General features: G+C 37.5%; 1 protein-coding gene across 8 annotated transcripts in view; it reads left to right on the forward strand.

The window, feature by feature from the left end:
- LIMCH1 (LIM and calponin homology domains 1) overlaps nucleotides 1–24,956 on the forward strand; it is a 334,515-nt gene that overhangs the window by 299,414 nt on the left and 10,145 nt on the right. For 6 of the 8 annotated variants that reach the window (XM_051965619.1, XM_051965622.1, XM_051965623.1 and 3 more), the window contains 11 exons: nucleotides 1,654–1,817; nucleotides 5,725–5,830; nucleotides 10,498–10,538; nucleotides 12,126–12,209; nucleotides 14,817–14,909; nucleotides 16,652–16,756; nucleotides 17,624–17,742; nucleotides 20,250–20,377; nucleotides 21,430–21,553; nucleotides 22,840–22,917; nucleotides 24,776–24,884. In XM_051965619.1, coding sequence (XP_051821579.1) covers nucleotides 1,654–1,817; nucleotides 5,725–5,830; nucleotides 10,498–10,538; nucleotides 12,126–12,209; nucleotides 14,817–14,909; nucleotides 16,652–16,756; nucleotides 17,624–17,742; nucleotides 20,250–20,377; nucleotides 21,430–21,553; nucleotides 22,840–22,917; nucleotides 24,776–24,884 — 1,151 coding nt within the window. The remainder of the gene's footprint in view (nucleotides 1–1,653; nucleotides 1,818–5,724; nucleotides 5,831–10,497; nucleotides 10,539–12,125; nucleotides 12,210–14,816; nucleotides 14,910–16,651; nucleotides 16,757–17,623; nucleotides 17,743–20,249; nucleotides 20,378–21,429; nucleotides 21,554–22,839; nucleotides 22,918–24,775; nucleotides 24,885–24,956) is intronic. The other 2 variants (XM_051965620.1, XM_051965627.1) reach the window with 1 other exon arrangement.

Consider the following 24,956-nt stretch of genomic DNA (forward strand, 5'->3'; position numbering starts at 1 on the left):
TAATGAGTACAGTCCTGTCAAAAGCTAATATTGTTCTTTCAGGGCCCCTTTCTCTAATCACATCAGTGAAACTATTGATTTTTCAAAGCATTAAAAGTCATTCCTTCCTTCTTTTTTTCCCTTTCTTCTTTCCTTCTTTCATTCCTTCCTTCTCCCACATCCTTCCTCCTTCTCTCCCTTCCTCTCACTGTCCCTCATTCCTTTTTCTCCCTCCTTTTCTTCTTACCTTTTTTCCTTCCTTTCTTTCCTTCTTCCTTCTCTTACTTTTTTCTTTTGCTTCCTTCTTTCTTTCCTTCTCTCCCTCCCTCCCTTAATTACTTTTTTCCTTGCTTGCTTCCTCTTTTCCTTCCCTTTCTCCCTCCCTTCCTTCTTCCTTGGGGAAGAATCCAAAGTGTTCATTTTGTTTAGGCAGCTTCTAATTGATGAAACTCCCTCTTATCTATGTAGATCAGCTCCGGCTCTGCAGCTTGTGGCCTTAGTTACTGGGGGACATTGAAGGGTTAAAATGATTTGCCCATGATCATACAGTCAGCATATTTCAGAAATGGAACTTGAAATTTTGTCTCCCTCACTCCGAAGTCATCTCTCTATCCACAGTACCAGGCTTCCTCCCCCGTGGATCTGCACATGTGGGTGAAATTAGCCCTTACTGTCCCTTCCCAATGATAGGATTATACTGACATCTAGAGGTCTTATTAGAAATAGTATCCCAACTTATATATCACCATAGATATATAGATATGACTCAAATCTGCATCCTAAATTATCAATCACATCCTAATTCATTTTCCCCATGGGAGCAATGTTATAATTGGAGGCTTAATTCCTGACCAAGGACTCCAAACTAAACAAATCTCTGATCAGAAATATGGTGTAAAAGCAAAAAGACAAACTATAGATCTCTATGACCATTTAAGTAGTAAAATTATGTTCTAAGATGAATAAAATGGATTTAAAATATACACCATAACCATTGATTATGCAAACATATTGAAATGGATAGGGTGATAATGCATTTCTCTTAAAAGTTATCCAGTGGTACTTAGAATCAAGACTTTCTTTTTCTGTAGACAGATCATTCTGTAGCAAGCAAAGGTATTCAAGGTCATACTGTACCAATTGCCTAGGCAGGTGTGATGGAGTGGAGAGAACCCTTAATTTGGGAGTCAGAAGACTTGGACTTGTAGTCTGTACCTTGATATTTACTATTCCCAGCAGGATAAAGGCAAATCACTTAACTTTTTATCAGAAAAAATACTCTTCTTGGCTTTTCACATTTATCTAAGGCTTTGGAAGTTCTTAGAATTGCTCTAGTATATCATATCAATTTGACTTTCATGTAAATAATAATTTTCACTTTTGCATTTTTTTCTTTAGTATTTTCATGTACTGACATTTACATATAAACTACAAATTTTTATTGGGAATGATGTAGTTTAGATTAAAAATAACGAATTAACTATTCTGAATCTGATTCCTTTTATCATTTCTAATCTGGTTTCTTGTTCATCATTTAAGCCGTAATGAAGAGTAAATGGACTTTGGAACATTGTATAATAGTAAATGATTCATTTGATGTTTTATTGATTTTTTAAAAACCTTATATACTTTTTTTAAAATGTGTCCATTTTCCTGTTTCTGTATTCATTTCAGAGTGTCAGCACTTTACAACAACTGTGACCCGAGCCAGCCCAACTGTGGCCTTTGTGGAGCTCAATCCCAGCCACCAGCCTAAGGAGCACGAAGCAGAAGACAAAGACCATAGGAAACTGGAGAATGAAATGAGTGGGAAGGTGGAGTTGGTGCTGTCCCAGAAGGTGAAGAAATTAAGAGGCAAAGGGCAATGCACAAATTCACATAATTTTACTTTGCAACTGGTTTTTGGTTTTAAAATGCAGCAGATTGTACAATATTCTCCAATCCTCCTCCCACTGCTCAGTGACCCAAGACATGGCACATCTTTCAGTTTTCTATATCAAAATGCTCAAAATTGCCATTCTGGATCAGTGAGTCACACATTACATTTTCTTTAAGTTAATTGCCCACTAAATACAGGGTTTACAGGCCTTTCCTAGTGAGGAATTTACCAGTTATGGCTCCAATTCTTTGTATTAAATGAAGGAATCTTGGACTAAAACAAAGACAGCAGGTAGTGAACCCATGATTATTGTGTAAATTTTGTAATTTGTTGTGTAAAACATGGACATCTATGGAAGTTTGGGTAGTTGCCAGGGAGAATGGGGAAAAGATAGGTTTGTGTTATAAGTGATTTTGGCTCTGTGATCCTGGACAAACTATTCAAGCTCCCAGAATCCTTAAGCAAATCTCTAGGGTCATTAAGTTCCAGCAAAGCAGGTGCCCATCTGCTTTGGCAAGAGAAGTTCCTTACTGAGAGGTATCAAACCATAGAGGAAGGAGTTCATATTTTTCCTCATTGATTCTACAGAGCCACTGAAGGTTTTTGAAGAGGGCAATCTTGGTTAGACCTGTATTTTAGGAATAGTAACAGTGCCGACTATATGCCATGTAAAATCCTAGAAAGGAAGGATAGTTTTTGATTGGGAGAGGAGAGCAAATGCAGAAAGCCTCCAAGGAGGTAGTATTTGAGCTGAATCCTTAAAGATAGGAAGCATTTCAACAAGGAGAGAAGCTTTCCAGTCATACAGAATGGTGTGATAAAATACAGAATTAGTTCACTTTGGTTAAAACATACAGTATATGGAAGATAGTAGTAGGAAAGATGGTTAGAAAGGAGGAGGTGGTGTTATATCATGAAAGGGACCAAATGTCAGATTAAAGAATTCAGTGTGTTAAGGATTTTAAGCTGAAAAAATTATATGGCCCAGTGTGTGCATGTAGAATATTAATTTGACCATGATGTGAAGAAAGAATAGCAACATATGGGACAACAATATTGAAAGGAGGGAGGCGAGTTCAATTATCAGGCATTTGTTAGGTGCCTGCTATGTGTCAGGTGCTATGCTAGAGATACAAAAATATAATTGAAAAGATCCTGCCTTCAGGGAACTTAAGAATGGCATGTACATAGAAGTATGCACAAATTAAATTCTAAGTGACTTGGAGATAAAGGCCCTAGAAGCAGAATGGCCCAATAAAAAAGATGACCCTTGGAGTGAATTTTGAGAGAAACAAAGAATCTAAGTAGGAAAAAATGGAGGCTTTAGTGAGTTGATGGCTCTGGAAGTGCTAAGAAAGGGGCAGATTTGAGAGAGATTATCCTTAATTTCTGATTACATATGGCAACAGTCCAAATGCTGGCTCTTTGAAGTTAAGTGAGTTGCAGGAAGAATTATACTAATGCAGGAAGAAGTATACAAAATTATACTATTGGAGGATCTCAACCTCCTTCCTTTAGAACTAGATAAATCTAACTACAGAATAAACAAGAAAGAACTTAAGGAGATGACTTGAATTTTAGAAATGAACCTCTGGAGAAAATTGAATGGGGATAGAAAGGAATATACCTTTTTCTCAGCAGTACATAGCACCTACAGAAAAATTTACCATAGGGCATTAAAACCTCACAATCAAATGCAAAAAAGTAGGACTATTAAATGCATCCTTTTAGATCATGAGGCACTGAAAATTATTTGTAATAAAGGGCCATGTAAAAATAAGTCCAAAAAATTAATTGCAAACCCAATACTGGTTTCTTGATCTAGTAATAGAAAAGACTCAGAGATTAATGAATTGAGCTTTTCCTTTTCATTTGACAGCTGAGAAAACTAGGCTTTGAAATGTTAAATGACTTACTAAAATTACATAAGTATTAAGTATCAGGAACAGGATTTGATCCCAGGTTTTCTTTTCACACTACTAAGCCACTTTAGTTTCAGTTAGAGAGGGATGACCTGTATTTCTGAACTACCTTCAGTGCATGGAATAGTGATGTGCACACAACAAGGCTTTACCAAATATTATTGATTATCACATTCCCTGCCTCTCCTGCAAAAGTTATTCCCTGTCCACAAATGGAATTTTATCTATTGGCAGATAAGGGAAAAAAATCACTTTTCTTTACAACTATTATAAAGACCCATAGAGGAATCTTTTCTGGTGTTCAACCTCTTTTTAATGAACTCATGGGTGAAAAGTACTCTGAAACAACTGGGGAAAATTACCTCTCCTCAGCAACCATTCTTTGTCTGCATTACACACAGCGGTTAGGATTTCAGCATTGGAAGAAGGAGAAAAGAAATTTGTATTTGCAGTTACCATCACTTTCTCAGTTTCTTTGAAGATTTTTTTCTTTGTAAAACAAAATCAGATCTGTAGACACACAAAAGGAGAGCATTTGATAAAAGTAAAAGGTTTTATGTGAGTTTTACCCAGCCTACTGATTGACTGCTGTCGTTTGGGCAGCAGCCCCATCTTCCTTATCCTTTCTTGTCTTTTTTCAGCCATTGCTTGAAAAAGAACAGTTTAAAATTAAAATTTACAGGGTATTAACTTCCGTGTGTTTGTAAGCATTGTAAAAATTTTTAATTAAAGTTAACTTTTAGATACTACTTCAACCTAAATGCTATAGTTTATTCAATCCCTCATTTGGGTTGAATTTATAATTCAAAAGAGAAGATAGAATTTTACCAGGAAGCATGCTTAATATTAAATTTTCATACTTATAGACAGATTATTTGTGAAGTAAATTCTGAATAGAAATCCCCTGGTTCCAATATACTCAGCTATCAGCCTCCATTGTGTCATACAAAGGGCCAAAAGAAACAGCACAAATTCCTTGCACTAAAGCACATTCATTTAAGAGTCACAAATTAAAAGAGAAAGGGGTACTAGTCACAGTGAAAGGTGTTGGATGGCAGACTGGTTGTGAGAGAAGAAGTACAATGGAGGTTGTGGAAAAAGAAAGAATAGGGAACCCCAAGAACCTAGGGCTATTTCATAGCACTTAGGACAAATAGACTAAGATGTTCCAGTGGTCAGTGAGGGCATTCTTTGTAGCTCAGTGCAAGAATCCCTCACAATGACTCTTATTCAGCAAGCAAAAATTAAATTAGTACTTAATCTTCTCTTTTGAGAAGGCAGGTTTGTGTGTATTTATGTACATGAATGAAGGCTGAGGGATGAGAACAAAGATCAATGTTAAGTTATTTTCTGTCAAATGCTTGTTATAGAAGCAACTTAGGGAGCACAGTCAGTATCAAGTACTAGATTTGGAGGCTGGAAAACCTGAACTCAAAGCCTAATAATGAACTTGATGAATCTGAGAACAAGTCAGTTAATTTTTCTCAGCCTTGTACAATTTATAATTAAAACTATGAGCATGAAAAAGACCAAGAGTAATACTGAATAACTAAGCATTGCCATTTGTAGAAGAAGGGAAGAATATACTCCCATCAATCCTGCATAATAGCCACTCGTTGATGTAGCTGAGTTAGAATTTTGCCTCCTGAGGGTTACAAGAAGTATATGATCATTGTGGTCCTTCTTCCAAGTAGAGTTTAGTTTTTCTGGGAGTAAAAGTTGCCAGTTGGGGTGACTGGGGATCAGGGGGGAGGGAGTTGCCTAATTTTAAAATCTCCAATGATGATCGTTTAAATGCAGAAAGGATCAGTACGGTCAGATATTTTGGCTCTTCGTATTTCTATAACAGAGAAATGCTGTCTGCTTTGTCCTTTGATTTCTTTTCTAAGGCCTGAGAATTTAATTCCCACAATATATAGTCATATCTGCTATTTTTTGACACAGGCAACAAAGCCAAAGTCTCCAGAACCAAAAGCAGTTCTGTTGTTTCCATACCAGAACCAAGGACCAGAAACCAACCAGTCAACTTTGCCAAATCTTGATTCTCAAGGTAAAGAAAAAGAAAATGTTTATCTGAATTTTTTACCCACTTTTGTTTGGGACTGTAACGAAAGGTTCATTTCAGCAAGAGAAGGTCTAGTTTATATATGGTGGAGCCCTCGGCCTTGATCATTTCCCAGAATCTTTGGTGGATTATATGACTGAAAAAGAGGGACCTGTAGGCTGCAAATAATCTGTGGCCGAAGCTGCCTTAAGCGGGAAGGGAAGATTACAGGCTCCTAAATTCCACTTTAGGATGGAAGCTGGGACTTCCTTGTGGTAAGGCCTTCCTACTTAGGGATCCACAGCTATAACAGAGGTATTAAACACAAGGCTTGTGGTCCACACACAGCCCACAACACTCCCAAGTGTGGCCTAAACCAGATCAAGATATAATTGAGAAACTGTTGGGATTTAACTAACTAAATAAAATGTAATATACTTTAAAAAAAAGTAATATAAAAAATATAATATAATAATAATACAATGATTTGGGATTTTCTAAGTACATACATGATCTGTAGAGAGCCCTATTTCTATTTAAGCCTGACACCACTGTTGTAGGGGACCTCCTTCAGCTAGGGACCTCAGCATCCTGCAGAGGGAGAAGGCTTTAAGTCAATAAGTGACCTTCATTGGCTCTACTGCTGTAGAAGAAGCAAATGGAAGGGAGGAGAGGAACAGGATAGATTAGACTTTGGTGGCCACCATTTGCAGCTGAGGTACCTGGTTATTTGTTTTCCACTTCTCTTTTCATAGAAAACAGGTCTTTTTCTGGCTTACTCTTAGCAACGAAGAGCCATTATTTTGATATGACATTAGAGCTGACTCTCCTAGTTTATATTGCCTTCTGGGAAATTATTTCAGCCCTGTCTTCACAATAGCAAACATCTGTTTTAGGAGAGAAGTAACCAGTACGCATATTTGTGGGTACCGACTTCTTAATATGAAAATGACTTCCATTCTGTTATTAAAGTATCAATTTCAGACCAGTACATTTAAGGGATTTAGGCCCAATAATTGCCTGTCAGTAAATCCCATTGAGTGTGGTTCCAATACATTTGGTCCCTGAATCACCAGCACCTACCTCAATTCTTAAACCTAGCAGACACGCAATAAATCCCTGTTGGACTGGATTCAGTACCAGTGGGTATAAATGGATATTATATGCAGAACATGTTTATCTTATGTAAATAAATCTTCTGTTACATGTTTAAAAGGAATTTTATATTAGAGAATATGCTGTTGAACTAAAGGAATTCACCTCACTCATAAATTGATCAAATGATAGCGTTTCTAAAGAGCCAATTAAGGAGCATTGGTATATGGAAGAGTTTTAATATTGCTCTCCACCTCTAAATCCTGGAGTTTAAACATGTTTTCTTTGAGATAAACATTTATGCTTCTGTATTTCCTCTGTGCTTCTGTAATTGAACACATCTATTAGAGAGATCTACTATTATTTAATTTTTTCTTCATACATAATTGTGAACTGATTAGTCAAATAAAAGTATATAGTAAGGACATTGCTGATAGAAAAATTAATTGTAGTGATTCTTTTAGTTTATCCATTTATTGTTCTGAGAAACACAGAGCCTTGGAGACATAGTATCTGATCTGTCCATTCCTCCTTTTATTTATAAAGTGAAGGTCTCCAGGTCTCTGGCAATTGATGTCGAGTATGATTACTTCTCATAAATATAAAAACTAAAACATGTTTAGGTGATTTCTCATATCAAAAGTAGATGCAAGATTAAAACTAGATTTCTTAGTTCTCAGTCGATTGTTCTATCCACCACTTAATGCCTACTATATGCCAGGAGTTGTACTAAGTTTTGAGGATACAAATACAAAATAAAGAAAGGGAGAGAGGAAGAGAGGGAGGGAAGAAGGAAGGAAGGAAGGAAGGGGAAGGAAAGAAAGAAAAAGGAAGGAAGGAAAAGGAAAGAAAGAAAAAGGAAGGAAGGAAGGAAAAAAAAAGAAAACAGACACAGAAAGAACCAATCTATGTCCACAAGAGCTTACAGATCTAATAAGGAAAGATAATAAAAGGAAGCTCCCTCCTTAAGTGGAGATTTGTCAGTTCATGGCTTCACCTTCTAATCAGAAGGACAAAGGACTAAAGCCATTGGATGATGCGGTTCCCCTAATAATGAGCTTCTTGGGACACCATGGTAAACCCAAGAAAAGTTCCAAAGTCATAAAGCCAGAAGAGAAATGCAAAATCAGACTTCAATGTCTTCTTATTCTTCATAAGGCTGTATTTCTAAATTAATGAGGTTGTCATTCTAGTATATTTTTTACTAGTATTTTGGCGAAACTGTGATTTCAACTGTATGGGGACTATGTCCCATAATACAACTCTCCTAAATTGCTTTCTAAAACCAAAATGTGATTCTGATTTTAGTATACCAGCCTGTCTACAGAAGATGGCAATTTCAGTCTTTTTTAATAATATAACCAAAGTGAGGCTGGTGACTTTGCACAGCTCATCCTTACTTAAATCAACTTTCTTGCATGTCATGGAATCACCCCCCTGATGTCATGGTCCTCTCCTAGAAGGAAGGACAAATAGCAATAACATACCTAAAAAATGCCCTCTGATTTAGGAGAAATCATTAGAAAAAGACATTGAAAGTTAATCAATATAAAGTTTCTTTCACCAACTGTTTTGTGAGAGAAAAATGGTAACTCATTGGAGAGATACTTCTATAAAATGTATTTACTTTAAGTAACTATTTATTTGTAATGAATATTATATGAGGGAATAAGCATTTCTGCAGTACCTCCTTTGAGCCAGGCACTTATATAAACATTATCTCATTCTGTTCTCACAACAATCCTTGGAAATGGATTGCTCAGTTTACAGTTAGGAAATTAAGACAAACAGAAATTATGACATGACATGAGACAGCTAAGAAGTATCTGAAGTCAGATTTGGATCGGGACTTCATGATTCCACCCCTAGCTTCTATTCATTGCAGGGATAGATCTGCAAAGATTAAGATCAAAATGTAATTGGGAACTGTTTAACAAAATAAATAAAAAGTCAATACTACATAGATAATGTTAATCTGTGGAATTTTCCTTCTTGAGAGTTCCCTTCCCCAATAAAATCACAGGTCTAGATTTTTTAAATCCTTACTATATTTGTAAATATTACATAAAAGGAAGCTTATAACTTAGAAGCTTATGTGGGCTGGACTTGGAGGCAGAAGATAGAACTACAGAATTTGAGCTTTGCAACCAAAGTCCATGCAGTCCCATCTATAGTCAATTAAATCCTTCACTGTAAGATCCCTAAGGAGGAGGAACCCCATTCCCACCAAAGTAACCCATTCTACTTTCGGACAATTTGTCCAAATAATTTGTTTGCCATATAGGCTTACAGATACCGATTTTTTTCTTAGCCCTTGATATAACTTTGCAAATATATGGCAAATATAATTTGTTTCAGACTGCAGGCTAAAATTAGCCTCTTGGGTAATTTCCTCCTCCATAAGACAGCCCCCTTCAGGCACTTGAAGACAGTTATCATGTCCTCTTGGGTTCAAATCCCACTTCTAACACACATTATCTGGGCAACTACGAATAAGTCATTTTACCTCTTGGTACAGACACCTTCCAGCCCAATTTGAACAAATTACCATTCTGCTTTGGTGGAGGAAGTTCACTAAACTCCCAGGTCCATTAGCATTCAAATTTCACTATGGAATATTTTCTTTTTTTCCCCTAAATTCTCCTGACCTCAGCTCATATGATCAGGATGCCACACTCACACACCCTTTCCCCCTTCTCAAGGTCCATTTTTGTTTTCAAATTTGATAATCTGTTCTGTTCTAACATCCGCTCTAGAGTCGCCTGGCACAGCCACGGTTCCGCTTAGGGTTCGGAACTCTTGGCGACGCTCACGGTTTTTCTCCCAGTCAGGTAAATGACCCATGGGATAGTTGCACATTCCTTCTGTCGCACTGAGTAGGCATGAATACCTGCTGGGGGGGGCGAATCAATGATAGCTGGTATTCGTTTCCCCTTCTGCTTTCCTAGAAAAGTGCTTGTTCCTGACACACAGTTGGCAAAGAGCTATTTCTTCAATGTAGAATCTCTATGTGAAAAATATATCAACAAAACAAAATACTGATCATCTCGCCAGACCGGTTTTGTTTTGGTTTTTGAGACCCTAAAAGTACACCATATTACGTCTGTTTTCGTTTTTGTTTTTCCTCTTCTGTTTTTGTTTAAACAGGGAGATCAGAAGCATTTAATATCCGATGGTAATGGTTCTGTTGGTAACTGTGGTACAAGGTCTTTTCTTCTGCCTTTTTTCTGCTTAGTATTTTCCCCTGTAGGACAGGGAAGGGAGAAGACATAAGCCAGAGTCCAGTGTGTATCACAGAAATTTCCTTTCTTTTCAAAGTAAGAAATAGTTGCTGCCTATAGTTTAGAAATCAGTGCTAATTTATGCAATTTAGGTTTATTACACGTCAGCCTTACCTTCTTTTGGTGTTGGGTCCACTCCATTTCTGTGGTCTACTTCATCATGATTTTTTCTAATGCTCTTGGCTTATGAAAAAGCAGTGATTGGTTTTTAACTGGCATAGGTATCACAAGTACCATCACTAAAAGGAAAAAAGAAATTAGAAACAATTCATGTTATGTTTTTTGGTTTTTGTACAGTGGAATCTAATAGCAATGAGAAGTCCCCTGCAAGTACACCTGTAAGTAACTGATTTTATTTTATTTTTTTTAACTGTGATATTTATATTGGTTGAGTAGCAGGATACTTGATTTATTTAAAGGAACCTCATTTACATATTGCCAATCAGGAAAGAACAAATAGAAGCAATGGATGAATGAATGAGTGCAAATAATTCAAAATTTTCAGGATGCTGAAATGATTCATATTTCTGGGAGACTTAATATGGCAGGCCTTCATTATACAATATTGTCATCGTACCTTAAAAAGTTAACTCAGGGGTCCTCAAACTACGGCCTACGGGCCATATGTGGCAGCTGAGGACGATTATCCCCCTCACCCAGGGTTATGAAGTTTCTTTATTTAAAGGCCCACAAAACAAAGTTTTTGTTTTTACTATAGTCTGGCCCTCCAACAATCTGAGAGACAATGCACTGGCCTCCTATTGAAAAAGTTTGAGGATCCCTGAGTTAACTGGTATACTTCACTTATTATTGATGAAATATAAAGTGAGCTACTAAAAATAAATATGAAAAGGGGAGTCATAAAACAAAAAACAAAAACTATACAAATTTATTCAATCATTCATTCAAAATAAGTTTTTTTTTAAAAAATAAGAAAAGTACATATGTATTGACAGGGATCAAGGAAGCTTCACCACGAAAAAGTTTAATTTTAGTGAAAGTGTAGCAAATTTGGCATCAGAGGAAATGGATTCATTCCCACCTCTGCTCCTTCCCAGTTCTTTGAGATTGGACAAGATAATTACTCTAGGTTTTCTATTTCTGTTTTCAATAATGTATGTTGAGATTTCAGGGAATCAGGCCAGTAAATCAGGATCTACCATGATGCTGAGAGAGAAAAAAAAAAAAAAAACTCAAGTATTTGAACTTTTTCTAAAATTCCCTTCTTCTTCTAACTATACTGTCTCCTGCCCCTCTCTTCACTTCTAGTCAATACATTTTTGAACATGTAATATGCCCCTTTGTGGCAATCTGTGAACTACTCTTGTTCTTCTTTGAATCTCTATCTTTCTGTTTCTCTCCACTGCCTCCCCAAGAACTTGACATGACTGATCTGTGCCAAAGTTCCCACACAAATTCCACATAGGTTAGCCCAACTCACTCCATGATTAGCCGGCCAAAATGTAATTTCCCTGCTGAGGTTAGCAAAATTCTAGTTCTCTTCCATGTCTCTCTGTGCCACTACATATATAAACACCAGATAACATTGGGCTGATATATGGGAAGTGACCTGGGATCTTTGCTCTAAATGCATGTGCATCCCGTGCCCAGAAATATTAACAGATTTTAAACGTCATTCCTATGGGGGTGGAAGCAAAGGCTATCTCGTGCCAAGAGCTAATTACTCTATGCATTCATTAAGTCATAAAGGGCTCATTGAATCCGGCCGGCATCTTGGAAGAAAACCAAAGTGGGACAAAATACAAAAGCTTTTTAGCCAACCAGGAAAGGCCCTTAGCAATGTTAAAAACTTAAGCTTCAGCATTTTCACTTGGGTGTGAGACTATAGCTTAATTGTGTTCATTTGGCTCTGTCTGCTCTGGAGATATATTGCTGGATTCTGATCATGGTTTTATTTTTCTAAGCGATTCAACTTTTGGGCATGGGATCCAGAGGAGGAGCGCCGCCGGCAGGAGAAATGGCAACTTGAACAGGAGCGTTTGCTGCAGGTATGGCGGGGCTTTCCTTATCAGTTAGTCTGGGACTGTTTGGTTTTATTTGACTTTTCATTTTCCTTCTGTTTCCTTCAATATTTGGACCTGAAAACTTACAGGATTATACATTTAAAGCTAGCATGGACCTTAGAGTTCCCTTTAGCTAAACTTCTTCATTTTAAAGATTTCCCAGAGAGATTCAGTGATTTTCTCACCAAGTTAATGTGTCTAAAGTGGAATTCAAACTAAGTTGCTCTTGCCTTCCACATCCAATTCTCTATACTTATAGGCCATGATATCTCTCAGAGCAAAATCTCCTAAGTACAATAGTTTTCTCAGCTGATGACTCTGACATTTTCTCTGTGACCATTCAGATGTCATCATGGATCCTTTCATAGTTAGAGAAAACAGCTATTAACATGAAGTGGGAAAATCCACCTATCAACATTTCATGGGTCAAAACAGGTCATCCTATCTCTTCCCCTTGGGTCGTTAATTAAATTCCAGACAAGATAGTGAGAGAAATCAGTTCCCAAACTGTGATAACTTCAGTGAAATGAGGCTGTGGTATCTGTCCCGGTTTACAAAAACTTTACTGTCTTAACAGTGATCCATTTCTCTTCTAATTTAAAAAAAAAAAGTTAGATAATATTTAATAAGGAAGCTCTAGCAATTCTATACTTTCTAACACTAAAATTAGCATCCTCCTCCATCCCACCCATACCATTGAATTTCAAAAGTTATTATTTACATTGTTATTCAGAAAATAATACTTAAGGTGATTTTAATATATTTTTTCAAAATATTCTTCCTTTTAGAAAATTAATTCCAAAACGATTGCAAACAAATAAATTTAAAGAAAAGCCTGATGAGTTTGGTGTATTTTAAGTTGGGGCAAGCAGAGGAAAAGTAAAGCTTGTTTATGACTTAAAAAAACCAAATGTATTTGTAGGAAAGATGCCCAGTTTTTCTTTAAAGTCTGGTTCACTTGGATCTAAGCACATCTTTTTCTACTCATAAAATTGAAGAGATGGAAAGTGTATGTGTCAGTCTTCTAGAATCCCCGTGTTTATGATACTTGTTTATTGGCTTGTTTCTACTTAAATGGTAAACATTTATACCCAAAATGCCATAATGTATGTAAAAGAACATTTCATGTGCCATCATCATAGTGTTCTTTCATTTTGTTTGTTTGGGTTTTTTTGCTGAGGCAATTGGGGTTAAATGACTTGCCCAGGGTTACATAGCTAAGAAATGTTAAGTGTCTGAGGTCAGATTTGAACCCAGATCCTCCTGACTTGAGGGCTGGTGCTCTGTTCTTTCAGTTATTTTAAGAAAAATGACTACATCCTAGTCACACTTTGCTCCTTAGTTAATCACTATCTCCCTACTTAGTTTCCTCCTGAGTGTTGGGACAGAAGTAGCTCTCAGAGTCAGGGAAACATCCATATCTCACCGTACACACAATAAAGCCATTCAGGTTTCCTTGTGATCGTTGGTTCCATTGGCTAAGGAAGCAACTGGTTTATGTTGAGTTGTATCCTTAAAGGATGGATAAAAGCTCCAGGGGCCATGACTCTGCTTGTTAAACCTGCCCTCAAGTTTGAAGTTCTGGGGCCAGAGTCTTATAAGCCAGATCTTTGCTGAAATTCTTCTAGAACTTCACTGAAAAACCAGGGTTTCAGAAGTGGAATTTAGTCAGCTGGACTGGTTCTGAATGCGTCACGCTACCCAACATTGCTTTTTTTTTTTTTTTTCCCAAAGCATTAAGAGGTAAAGGAATAGAGACAAATCTTCAAAAGAACCTACTTATAGGCTGTTCCTGCTGGGATGGTGGTATGCTAGCTTAGACCCAAAGGCAAAAATGATTGGTGGATGCTCAGTATTTCAAAGGATGCTCTAGAACAATTAAAAGGAATGACTTATTTTAAAGTATAGTTTGGTGACAATTAGTCACAGTATTTGACTGGAGGTTCTATATTTCAGCATTTCTTCAGCTCTGTGGTACAGTGGATAGAGTTCCAGGCTTGAAATCAGGAAATCCTGAGTTCAAATGCTACCTAAGACAATTAACAAGCTATGGGAATTTACTCTGAGCAAGTCCCTCAACATTTATCTACCCTCAGGTTCCTCAACTGTAAAGAGGGATGGTAATAGCACCTACTTCTAAGGTTGTTTTGAGGATCCAATGAGATAACATTTGTAAAATATTAGCAAAGTGGTTACTACATAGTAGATGCTTAATAAATGTTTCTTTACTTCCCTCCCTCCCTTTGCCTAATCATTGAAGGGTTAGTTGGAGTCCCAGTTTTAAATTTTAACAATGAGTTTTTTCAGTGATTTATTAATTTCTTCCTGGTCAAGACACCAAATATTTCAATTAATTTTAAAGACTTCCTTACACAGAACATTTATGTGCCCCTAGATGTAGAAACTGGTATTACAATGCTTCTGAAAACAAGGACTGTTCTAATCCTGATAACATTTTAATGGACCATTAGGAAGCTTCCCTTAATTCAAAAGTTATTCAGATTGAGAGATTCCATTTTGGTGAAAGACCATCAAATAGTTGGCTAATTATCATCTTATCCACTTTCAATTTACTGAAATATTCCATAACAGGAGAGATACCAGAAGGAACAGGATAAATTGAAAGAAGAGTGGGAGAAAGCACAGAAAGAAGTGGAAGAAGAAGAGCGTAGATATTATGAGGAGGTAAGAAAAATGATGGGGAAACATTGTGAAATGTCCCAACTCATCAAAATCTGTCTTTGGACTTGGTGGGTGGGTATCTGTCCATCACTGGGAAAGACTTCTGATAACCCTTTTGAAAAGAACATAGGAGAACTGTCTGGTAGTAAATTCTCCTGCAAATGACAAATCCCATTAATTGGTTCCTCAAAATAAAGACAGTCTATATTGTAGTCTATCACCCATTTGAGAACATAATTATCTGCTTAGGGATTGGTTTGGTTTGTCCAGGGGAAGTGAAGAAGTCATTTTTATAATATCATGGAAAGCATGTTGGGTAGCAGTAAAATAATCTGATTGGGATTGTCTATGTCAAAATTATTTGGTTTTATGTATCCCACTATTTTCACTTTGAAGCTGCTGAGATTGTATGAAGCAACAGTCTACTAATGTCATTAAATATGAGATCATAGGAGCCTAGATTCAAAGAGAAGAAAGTCCTTGGAGATTTCTAGTCCAATCCTCTTTTTGCAAAAGCCTTAATTATGATCATATAGGTGGGATTCAAATCTGTGTCCTGTAACTTTTTTTTTTTTAGCCACATTGACCTTGGATCAGGGAAGATAAGCATCTATTAAGCTCTTACTATATACCTGATCCAAAACTTGCTATATACCAGGTCCTAAACTATGTACTAAGAATGCCAAGAAATGCAGAGTCCCTACCTTCAAAGAGCTTGGTCTTAAAGTGGGTCAGGAGGTGAAGATAGAATGGAAAGGTTATTGGGGCTGAGAATGATGAGATAAGGGAATGGATGCCATGGGAGAATAAACTAAGCAAAGCAATCTAAGTGGGGAATACTAACAAAGGTGGGTGCCAGGGAAATGCTAAGTGGAGCTAACCCATTAAGGGTCAGGAAATATATGGGAAAGGTAAAGTTAAAGGGAATAGCAAGAGGGGATGATGATGATGATGATAGAATTGTATTTATATAATACTTTATGGTTTGCAGAGTACTATATAAACTTCATATACGTTGTTATTTTGCCCTCAAAACAACTGTACGAAGTAGTAGCATAATCATGCCCATTTGATAGATGAGAAAACGATGCTGAGAAAACTTAAGCGGGCATCTCATAAGAGTGTCAGGCAAGATTTGCGTTCAGACCTCCCTTATCTTAAGTCAAAAAATCTGGATAGATTGGCACTACCAAGTCGCCAGTGCGGGCAAATTGGAAAGCGGGCATGAAACAGATCTGGACTGGCTGTAGAAGGAGTGGCTGTTGAGACTTTTTTATGATTGACCTAAGATGGAATAGCTTAACTTTATAAAGTTAAGGTGGGGGTATGGTGACACTTTATTAGTAATATTATTGTAAAATCATTTGGCTGGGACAGTGTTGATATGGGATATGACCAGTGTGTTTTTAGTTTAATTTGAAATAACAAGAAAATACCGGCTCATCTTAGACACAAAGGCCATATCTTATGCCTAGCATCTCTCATTTATAGCATGAGTTTTTTCTCACAATAGCATATTTTACGTTTCATCTGCTACCTAAGAGCATTTTAAGTGCCTTTGTACTAACTCATTTGCCTTTTGAAAAAACAATCCTGTCATATTGTTTGCATATTCTAAAAAGCCTTAGGAATAAAGGCAATCTTCCCACTTACTTCCAAAGTTCACTAGTTTAAAAAAAATGTGCTCTTGACATGTACAATTTGAATTACTTTTCTCCTCGACTAACCTTGCTCCTTTTCCTTAGGAACGCAAGATCATTGAAGACACTGTGGTTCCCTTCTCAATTTCTTCCAGTTCAGCTGACCAGATTTCTACCTCCTCATCTATCACAGAAGGAAATGGGCCCGTGGTGAGATTACTGATGGGAAAGTTAGAGGTTTGGGGCTATTTCATCCATCCCATGAAATGACTGAAACTCTTTCCTGGGGGCACTTTCCACTGTGATGTCCCAGCCATTGCCAGAAGCATTAATCTAATCAAGTTCATATTGATATTACTTTAAGACTTAAAAGGTACTTTCCTTCCATCGACCCCATGAGCTAGGCAATGTGAATAGAATTATACTCACTTTACTGATGCGAAAAACTGAGGTTTAGGGAGATTTAAGCCTATATATACTCAGGCTGGTAATGAGCTATATAAAAGGCTTTAAAGATCCATTTTATAAGACGAAGAAAAAAAAAGGCAATATCCAGAATTTAAACTCGAGTCTTTCATCTTCGAATTCAGTGCTTCTCCCACTTCATCATCAGAATAATTTCCAGGTGGAGGAAGGAAGGGTGGCCCCCGTTCAAACTAAATGAAACCCCTTATGGGAATGTAACATGATCATCCCAAGGTCTATAGTCATGAGGGCATCTCCATGTCACCATCACGGCACCAAGGCACTTGGGATTTTAATGGTAGCAGAGGTTGTGACAGCTCCCAATGCATTCCCAAATGGGGTTCTATAAAAACCAATTCCAGCTCCATTCTTGAAATCCTTACTCTACTTAATATTTGGGTGCATCATAAAAGCCCCCCCCCAAAAAAAAAGCATCATTTGTTCTTGATACTAATCCCCAAATGCATCAGCTGAGGAACATAGGGGAGTACCAAATAGCTGGATGATCCATAACTGACTTTTAACTCTTGGGTTGGGGATGGCAAGAGCTGCCCGCAGTGGTTGAAGACGCTCCCCATTTCTGGTTGCCTTAAGCCTCCTTTTATTTCCTAGAATAAAATGGAATTGGAAGATTCTAAAGATGAAGAAAAAAAGCAAAGACCGCTGTGGGAGGAAGAAAATGACTTGCTGCTGAAGAATAAGAAGACTGATGTTTTAGAGGAAACGAAGAGGTATAAACATTTATCAGAAGTAGCCTTGAAGGGGAGAAGGTCTTGGGCCTCCTTGTTGGGTCATAATCAGCCTTGAAAGTGGTTTTCCAATCATATATCATGCTCTTTTCTAACATGTTATAATGGCTATTAAGTGTAAGTCCTCACTGTATTAAGCACAATTAGAGATTTTTAAATAGACATTAACAAAGGACCTTGTTGATTATCTTAGACTCCACACAGAGTTTTTACCCTTTTCTTGTAGTTACATTGAATGAATCATCTAATTTCTCTGTTGCTCAGTTACCACTGACCAGCAGCTCCAAAGGAAAAGGCTTGATGGAGATGTCCCTGGGATATACCTTGGGTCACAATGCCATTCACTATACTATTAGTAGTAGCATTAAAGCAGTCATCTTCAAGCCCTAGAACCAGCCCCTAAGACCCTGTCCTTGGACACAGATTGATATCAGGATATCAGGATTCCATTCCAACTCTGGGTCTAAATAAGGACCAGATGAGAAGATCCCTTCCCCTGGAGCTTCTAGCCTACTCTACAAGGATTCTGAGTTGCTGGTTCAAACTAGATTCGCTTATAGAACTCCCCAGAAGCAGAATCAAATCTGGGAAGCTTCCCAGAGCCATTAAGGCACCTGAATTTCAGAGCCAGGTACCTAAAGCAGGTAGAGGTGTGGGTTGGAATGGATTCCTTCAAACCATCACCCATCCAAGCCAAATTCCTCATGTTTTCCTGAGGAGACTTTTCCCCAGAAATCTGGAAATACTCTGCACCCATTCACGTAAACATTTGGCCGTGACTCTTCCCTCTGATCATCAGCGGTGATACCTGTGGTCACAAATGCCGTGTCTCTTGTCAGTGCAGAACTTTTCTAGCTTCTTCATTACTGTCTTGCCTCACATTTATATGGGACTTTGTAGCTTTCAGGGTACTGTCACATACATGATCCATTTGATCCTAACAGCAGCCCTTGAAATAGATAAGATCATTATCATTACGCCCCTCTCTGTTTTTTCACATTATTGACCATCCCTTTCTCCTGGTTACTCTCTCATGCCTTATAAGTTTTTGCATGCTGCTTCTCTCTTTTGGGTCTCTTTTTCCCCATCCTCACTCTTAATCACCTTTGCTAGGTAATCATTGATCTCCATCTCCCTCAGGACTCCATTCTAAACCTCCTTTCTCTTTTTCTCTAGATCAAGGGCTCTTAACCTTTATGTATATCATGGTCCCTTTGCCAAGGGGATACTCGTTAATTGGGCAATGGCTGAACAAATGATGGTACTGAATCAGTGTAATAGAATAGTATTGTGCTATAGAAAATGATGAGAGAGAGACAGTTTCAGGGAGACCAGGAAGACTAATGTGGAGTGAAATGACCAGAACCAAGAGAACAATGGATACAGTAAACGACACTGCAAAGAAAAATAATTATGGAAGGCTTAAGAGTTCTGATCAATACTGTGATTAACCATAATTCATTCTAAAAGAGAAATGATGAAGTGGGCAAAAAGAAAAACAAGACAGTCCCTGTTCTCAAGGAGCACCCATTCCCATAGGGGAGAGACAGCCCCCAGAGAGATCTTTAGGGTGCAGTGATGATACAGACAATAATGAGCTTTCTTGAGTTCATTCCATTAATAAAACCACATTTTCTGATGTTGAAACTCTTCCCCAGTGCCCTGGGGTGGGCAGGTGAGAATCAAGGTCAAGAATCTGAGGGACTGATCCCCTCCATTATAGCTACAAGGGCTGAATCAACAGGAAGACCCTGGTCTGGAGGGCATTAGTATTCCCACAAGCTCTTGGCTTCCTGGGCTTGTCTCTATGAAGATTTGAGGGGAGGTAGTGGTCTCAGTTGGAAACACACACACACAGATATACAAGTCATGCTATATGGCCACAGTCACACAATAGGTTATTCGGGGGACAATAAAAAGGTGCCCAATGAATATAGGTACACCCAAAGCACCATCTGTTACTGGAAAATGAGGGGTCTCGGGCATGTAGCCCGAATGATGGATGAGATCCCTAATCCATAGGAATGATTAGTGCTAGATAGCAAACACTTAAATGCTGTTTCATTCATTCAGTAAGAAAGAAGTTATAGTAAAAGTTGCACGAGTTAGAATGACCAAGTTCTAGAAGGCAGCATTTCTGATATCTCCCAATAAACTCTGCAACCCTACAATTATTTCCAGGGATGTAATTAAGACACCTTGCCGAACAACTGTGCGTTACATTCCTGCTGATTTCTTTGGGGAGGAAGGGAGCACGTTAGATCCCTGCCTCCAAAGGCTGTTTGCAAAGGATGAGGATTCATTGCTCCTTCCTTCACTTAGTGGTTAACAGGATAAAAGATTAAAGGAAGTGAAAAGACCACTGGAAGCAACATGAATTAAGTCATAGTTAAGCCGACATCCTGTTAGCCCCTCACATGGCCATTTTTCAAACGTGCCAGATTACCAAGGTTTCCTCTGCCTCTGTGCTCCCTTCCTCCTTGTGTTAGCAGTATGCCACAGGTGACCCCAGCACATCCGGAGACCTCTGTACCAAAAGGAATTCATCAGGACCATCAGTTGTCAACAGCTGGACTTGGTACACCAGACCGGAGGCTGAACTTAGAATTATCTCAGGGTAAGAATAAAAGGAAATCAATCTTTGCTGACTTCTTAATTCATAAAGAACCTCTCAAAAACCAGAATAAATTAACTTTAATGTTTTACAGTGTGCTGCTATTTCTTACCTTTTAAAGCTAAGTATTGTAATATTTCTGACATATTGAGCAAGAGAATGGAATCATGGGTAGTCATGTAGATTTGCACTTAGGGGACAAGGATTCCAGTTCTACAATCTGTGTAATCATGGCCAAGCAATTTAACCACTCATAATCTCCTCATCTGTAAAATGGACATAATGACTTATGCATTACAATATTTTTATTAGAAAAATACTTTTCAAAGGTCACATATAAATGGGAGATGTTAAGGGCACAGTTCATTTTTTTTTTTCATTTCCATCTCATTTACTTTTCTGGAAACCATGTTTTTTTACTGAGAACATGGGAAGGGGAGGGGAAGTAGGATGTGATCCTAAGTTGCTTTTCTCATGGAAAACATTCTTACTCTTAAAATCCTATATTTAGAGCTAGAACAAATCTTGAAAGTAGCTAATCTCTCTCAGGGAGAGAACATAATTTGGCAGGTGTCATGCAGTTTCTAATTGAAAATACTTCTTCAACCCAAGGTCGGCAGACTAGATTTGGCCATCTTTCTGTTAGCGCCTCCCTCTATAATAGACAGAAGGGTATAGTTGAGAAGAGCTAGAATGACAAAATGTACATAGAGTCAAAGCAAAATGCATTGACCAAAACCAATTTTTTTATAGGACAAATGAGTTTATTGTGACACGGTATCAATATGGATGCTTCTTTTGGCAGGTTGTGAGTTGTATTTGGGTATTGATATACATTTAGACAAAGCTTATAGAAATGTGTTATAAAGTATTTAATACCTTTTTATGTGGCCCACATCTAAGGATGTGTTTTAGAAGTTACCAATCAGGTTATGTTTGGTTTTCCCAAAAGTGGACTAAAATTGTCTTTGAGGAATTACTGAAGAATTCTTATTGGTATGCTTGACTTAGTACCAAAAAAATTTTTTTTGTCTTTCACAATCTCTCAACTTCAGACACATCATGGAATCAGCCATGGTCCCCTGCGCCATCCCATGCATTAGAAGATGTGAAACAGAAAACGCTCCCAATGGATCAAAACATTAACCATCAGCTTGCCTCTCCCAGTGAGAGAAGGAAGTGAGTGTCTAGTAGATTTCTTTTTAAATTCATTCACTAAATACAAAAATGGAGTAAAGAGGCAGTGGGATGTTATGTTACTTTGTTGTGACTTCTACTTTTTCCCATTAAGGATTGTGAAATAAAATAAAAGCTAAATATAAGAGGATAATTATGGACCTGGTGTTTTTTTGTTTTTTAACCAAATTAAGTAGTAAAAAAAAAAAAAAAAAAAAAAAAGAGTTCAGAAATTAAGAGAATTAAATCACTAGTCTCAGAGAAATCGTGAAAAAAAAATGAAATATGGGTTAAAGAATAGGAGTTCATCTATAGGCTAGTCTAATGATATAGAAAATATCTATCTTTCTGCTAAGACTGTGGCAAGAGTTGACTTAACCCTGTGACTCATTATCAACACTTTTTCATCTCATATTTGAGCAGTGATATTGTGACATAACTAGTAATTTCACCTATTGTTTTTTAAAATGCTAGTGTTTTTTGCTCCACTTATGTGTTAAATTCTATGACTTATCACTTTTCTTAGTTGAATGTTCAAATTCATTTTTTTCCCTTTCTTTTGGGCTTATCTCTAGACTATACTATATGCCACTTTTTTTTTTTTTTAATGAGCTAGATTTGGGAATGGAATTATTTATCTCTATCACTATTTTTTTAATAGCATGTATTTTAAGGATATATCCTTTTAACAAGATAGGAGGTAATAAACTTTTTTTAGCTCTTTTTTTTTTTTAAAGCACAAATACGATTTTTAATCAGATCTATCCATTGCTTTTACAAGATAAGGCGCATCACCCATTTAAAATATCTATTCTGAAATGTTAATTAAATATATGATTCTAGAGATTTATCCCCTGGTGGGAGGGACCTTTTAGAGTGAGGCTGATCCTTTCTACATATAGCCATTAGTTTTCTAACTCTTTTCAAGAACAGTTACTGGTGCGCATTTTGTTCTGGGGCAGATCACATTTTGGTATAGAGAACTAAAGGAACATCTTATAAAATTTGGTTAAAAGACCTAACAGGCAAAAATAAATATTAGAAAAGGTAGATCTTGACTTTTCTAATTTGTCCTATCAAAACCACTTTGATTTCATCATTGATACAGGGCAGCCAATATTCTGAGAAGCCTTTATAAATTACAAGTGCTGTATCTTTGTTCTTTTTTATAATGGAGAGTTGTGAGAGTTTTTGTTGTTTTCAGAGTGAAAAGGTGGCTGCCCCTTGATTGGACTTTGGGTGATTTATTGATATTTGCTCTAATTCTTCATTTCTCTTTTATATTTCAGGACCAGCCCTCATGAGAATTTCAGAGTTGGACAGTTATCCCCATGCACTCCCACCCCTCCCGGCCAATCTCCCAGCAGGTAGGAAAGGCCAACAGGCTCTTCCTGGGCTGTCTTGTTCGGTTTTGGATAGCCTCTTAATGACATTCCTTGGAAGCCACTTTAATTTTACCTGAACTGGTACCAAACAAGTTGGGGAGTTTGTCGGTACCTCTTTGAATACAGGAAACCCATTCTATTTCAGCTTCTGATTCGGTAGAAGAATAAAGAAAAAGTGAAGCCCTGTTTTCCACAGTGCTTTAATTACATTGTATAGAGTGTGCAATCTGATAATAATTTTCGGGATACAGTATCCTAGCTCTCAAGCAGGTGCTTTTCCCTTCCAAGGCAACATAGACCTCCTAGCCAGGATTCTACACTCACCTTGACAGAAACCAAGAAAGAGAGTCAGGAAGGAAGCTTCATCCTCCTCTTAGTCAGCTAGAACTCTTGTCTGATTGCTGTTAGACATCGAGCACCACAGTGTTCTTCAAGGATACCCAAATCTTTTTACCAGTAATTAATTACTAAGTAATTAGAGGAGGTGATAGATTTAGAAATTTAATTTAATACCTAAAGAGAGGGGGAGAGGAGAAAGGTAAGGAAGAAAACCTTAAAATGTAAATCTCCTTGGGGGCAACTTTTCTAGCCAATCCAGGGGTCCTCAAACTATGACCCGTGGGCCAGATGCGGCAGCTGAGGATGTTTATCCCCCTCACCCAGGGCTATGAAGTTTCTTTATTTAAAGGCCCACAAAACAAAGGTTTTGTTTTTACTATAATCCGGCCCTCCAGCAGTCTAAGGGACAGTGAACTGGCCCCCTATTTAAAAAGTTTGAGGACCCCTGCATAATCCTTTATTTTACCTAACATCTCCATTTCCCCTAACATCACTGCTTTATTTTTTAAAATTATTTAAGAGTTCTTTGTATATTTTAGAAAAGGTATCTGTTTAGTAATCAGGACTTTTCAGAGAATAAATATATGATGTAGAAAACAGTCTTCTATCCAATAATCCCTTGCCTTTCTATCCACTTTTCCCTTGCCTTCCCCAACATCCCCATTTTCCCTAATCATTGCTTTGATTTTTAAATTATTTAAGAGCTCTTTGCATATTTTAGAGAAGGTATCTCCCAGAGCTTTTCAGAGAATAAATAATGTAGAAAACAGTTTTGTTGTATCATTTTCTGCTTCAAGAGGAGTCATTATAATTTTTATATCGGGTGTAGATTATGTAACTGTGCACTAAAAAGCTTGATCAATTGAGTTAATATATTTGCAAACCTGCAAAAAGATGTATAAGTGTTTGTTATTATTGTGTATGCCTTGGATTCTGGATGTACCCCACCCCATCCCACCCCTTACAAGAAGTCAGGAATTGCCCAGGATGAGAAGGCATGGATAGCTTGCAATCTGATCTCTTGGAAGTGGTGCTGCCGCATGAGATCAGAGAGATTCGGTATTGGAGTAGAATCGTCAACATAATAGATCCTTAACAAATGTTTGTTGAATGAATGCACTCTTACAGAGGCGTCACTCCATTCTGAAATTGGGCCAGTTACAGGGCAGAAAGCTCAACCAACTACATAGACAGTGAAAGATATCCTGTGGACCTAGTTAACCTAGTGTCTTTTTATCTTCTAATAAACGAGGTGTAACACTATAAGGTGCTTAATAAATGCTTATTGAATTGAACATTTATTGAATTTACTTAATTGAATTTCAGGAAGCTTCCTGTCAGTACTTATGACCATCTCGATGACTTAACTCGGTCACCTTTGGGGGCAATGAAAATAATTCGCAATATGTCCTTTGGAAATTTGCATTTTCATTTCTTGGTAGCAGGATGAGTTAGCCTGTCCTGTGTCATACAGATGATGTGCAAATATATTTTCATCTAGGTCCATAAGCGGGAAGAAGTTATGCTCTGCTTGTGGGCTTCCTCTGGGGAAAGGAGCAGCCATGATCATCGAAACGCTTAGCCTTTATTTTCACATCCAGTGCTTCAGGGTATGTATTTATTACTTCTCAGGCTAAATAAGATTCCACGACATCCTTTTTTAATCATTCTGTGCTGTCTGT

The sequence above is a fragment of the Antechinus flavipes genome, chromosome 6 (genome assembly GCF_016432865.1).
Source record: "Antechinus flavipes isolate AdamAnt ecotype Samford, QLD, Australia chromosome 6, AdamAnt_v2, whole genome shotgun sequence".
NCBI lineage: Eukaryota > Metazoa > Chordata > Mammalia > Dasyuromorphia > Dasyuridae > Antechinus > Antechinus flavipes.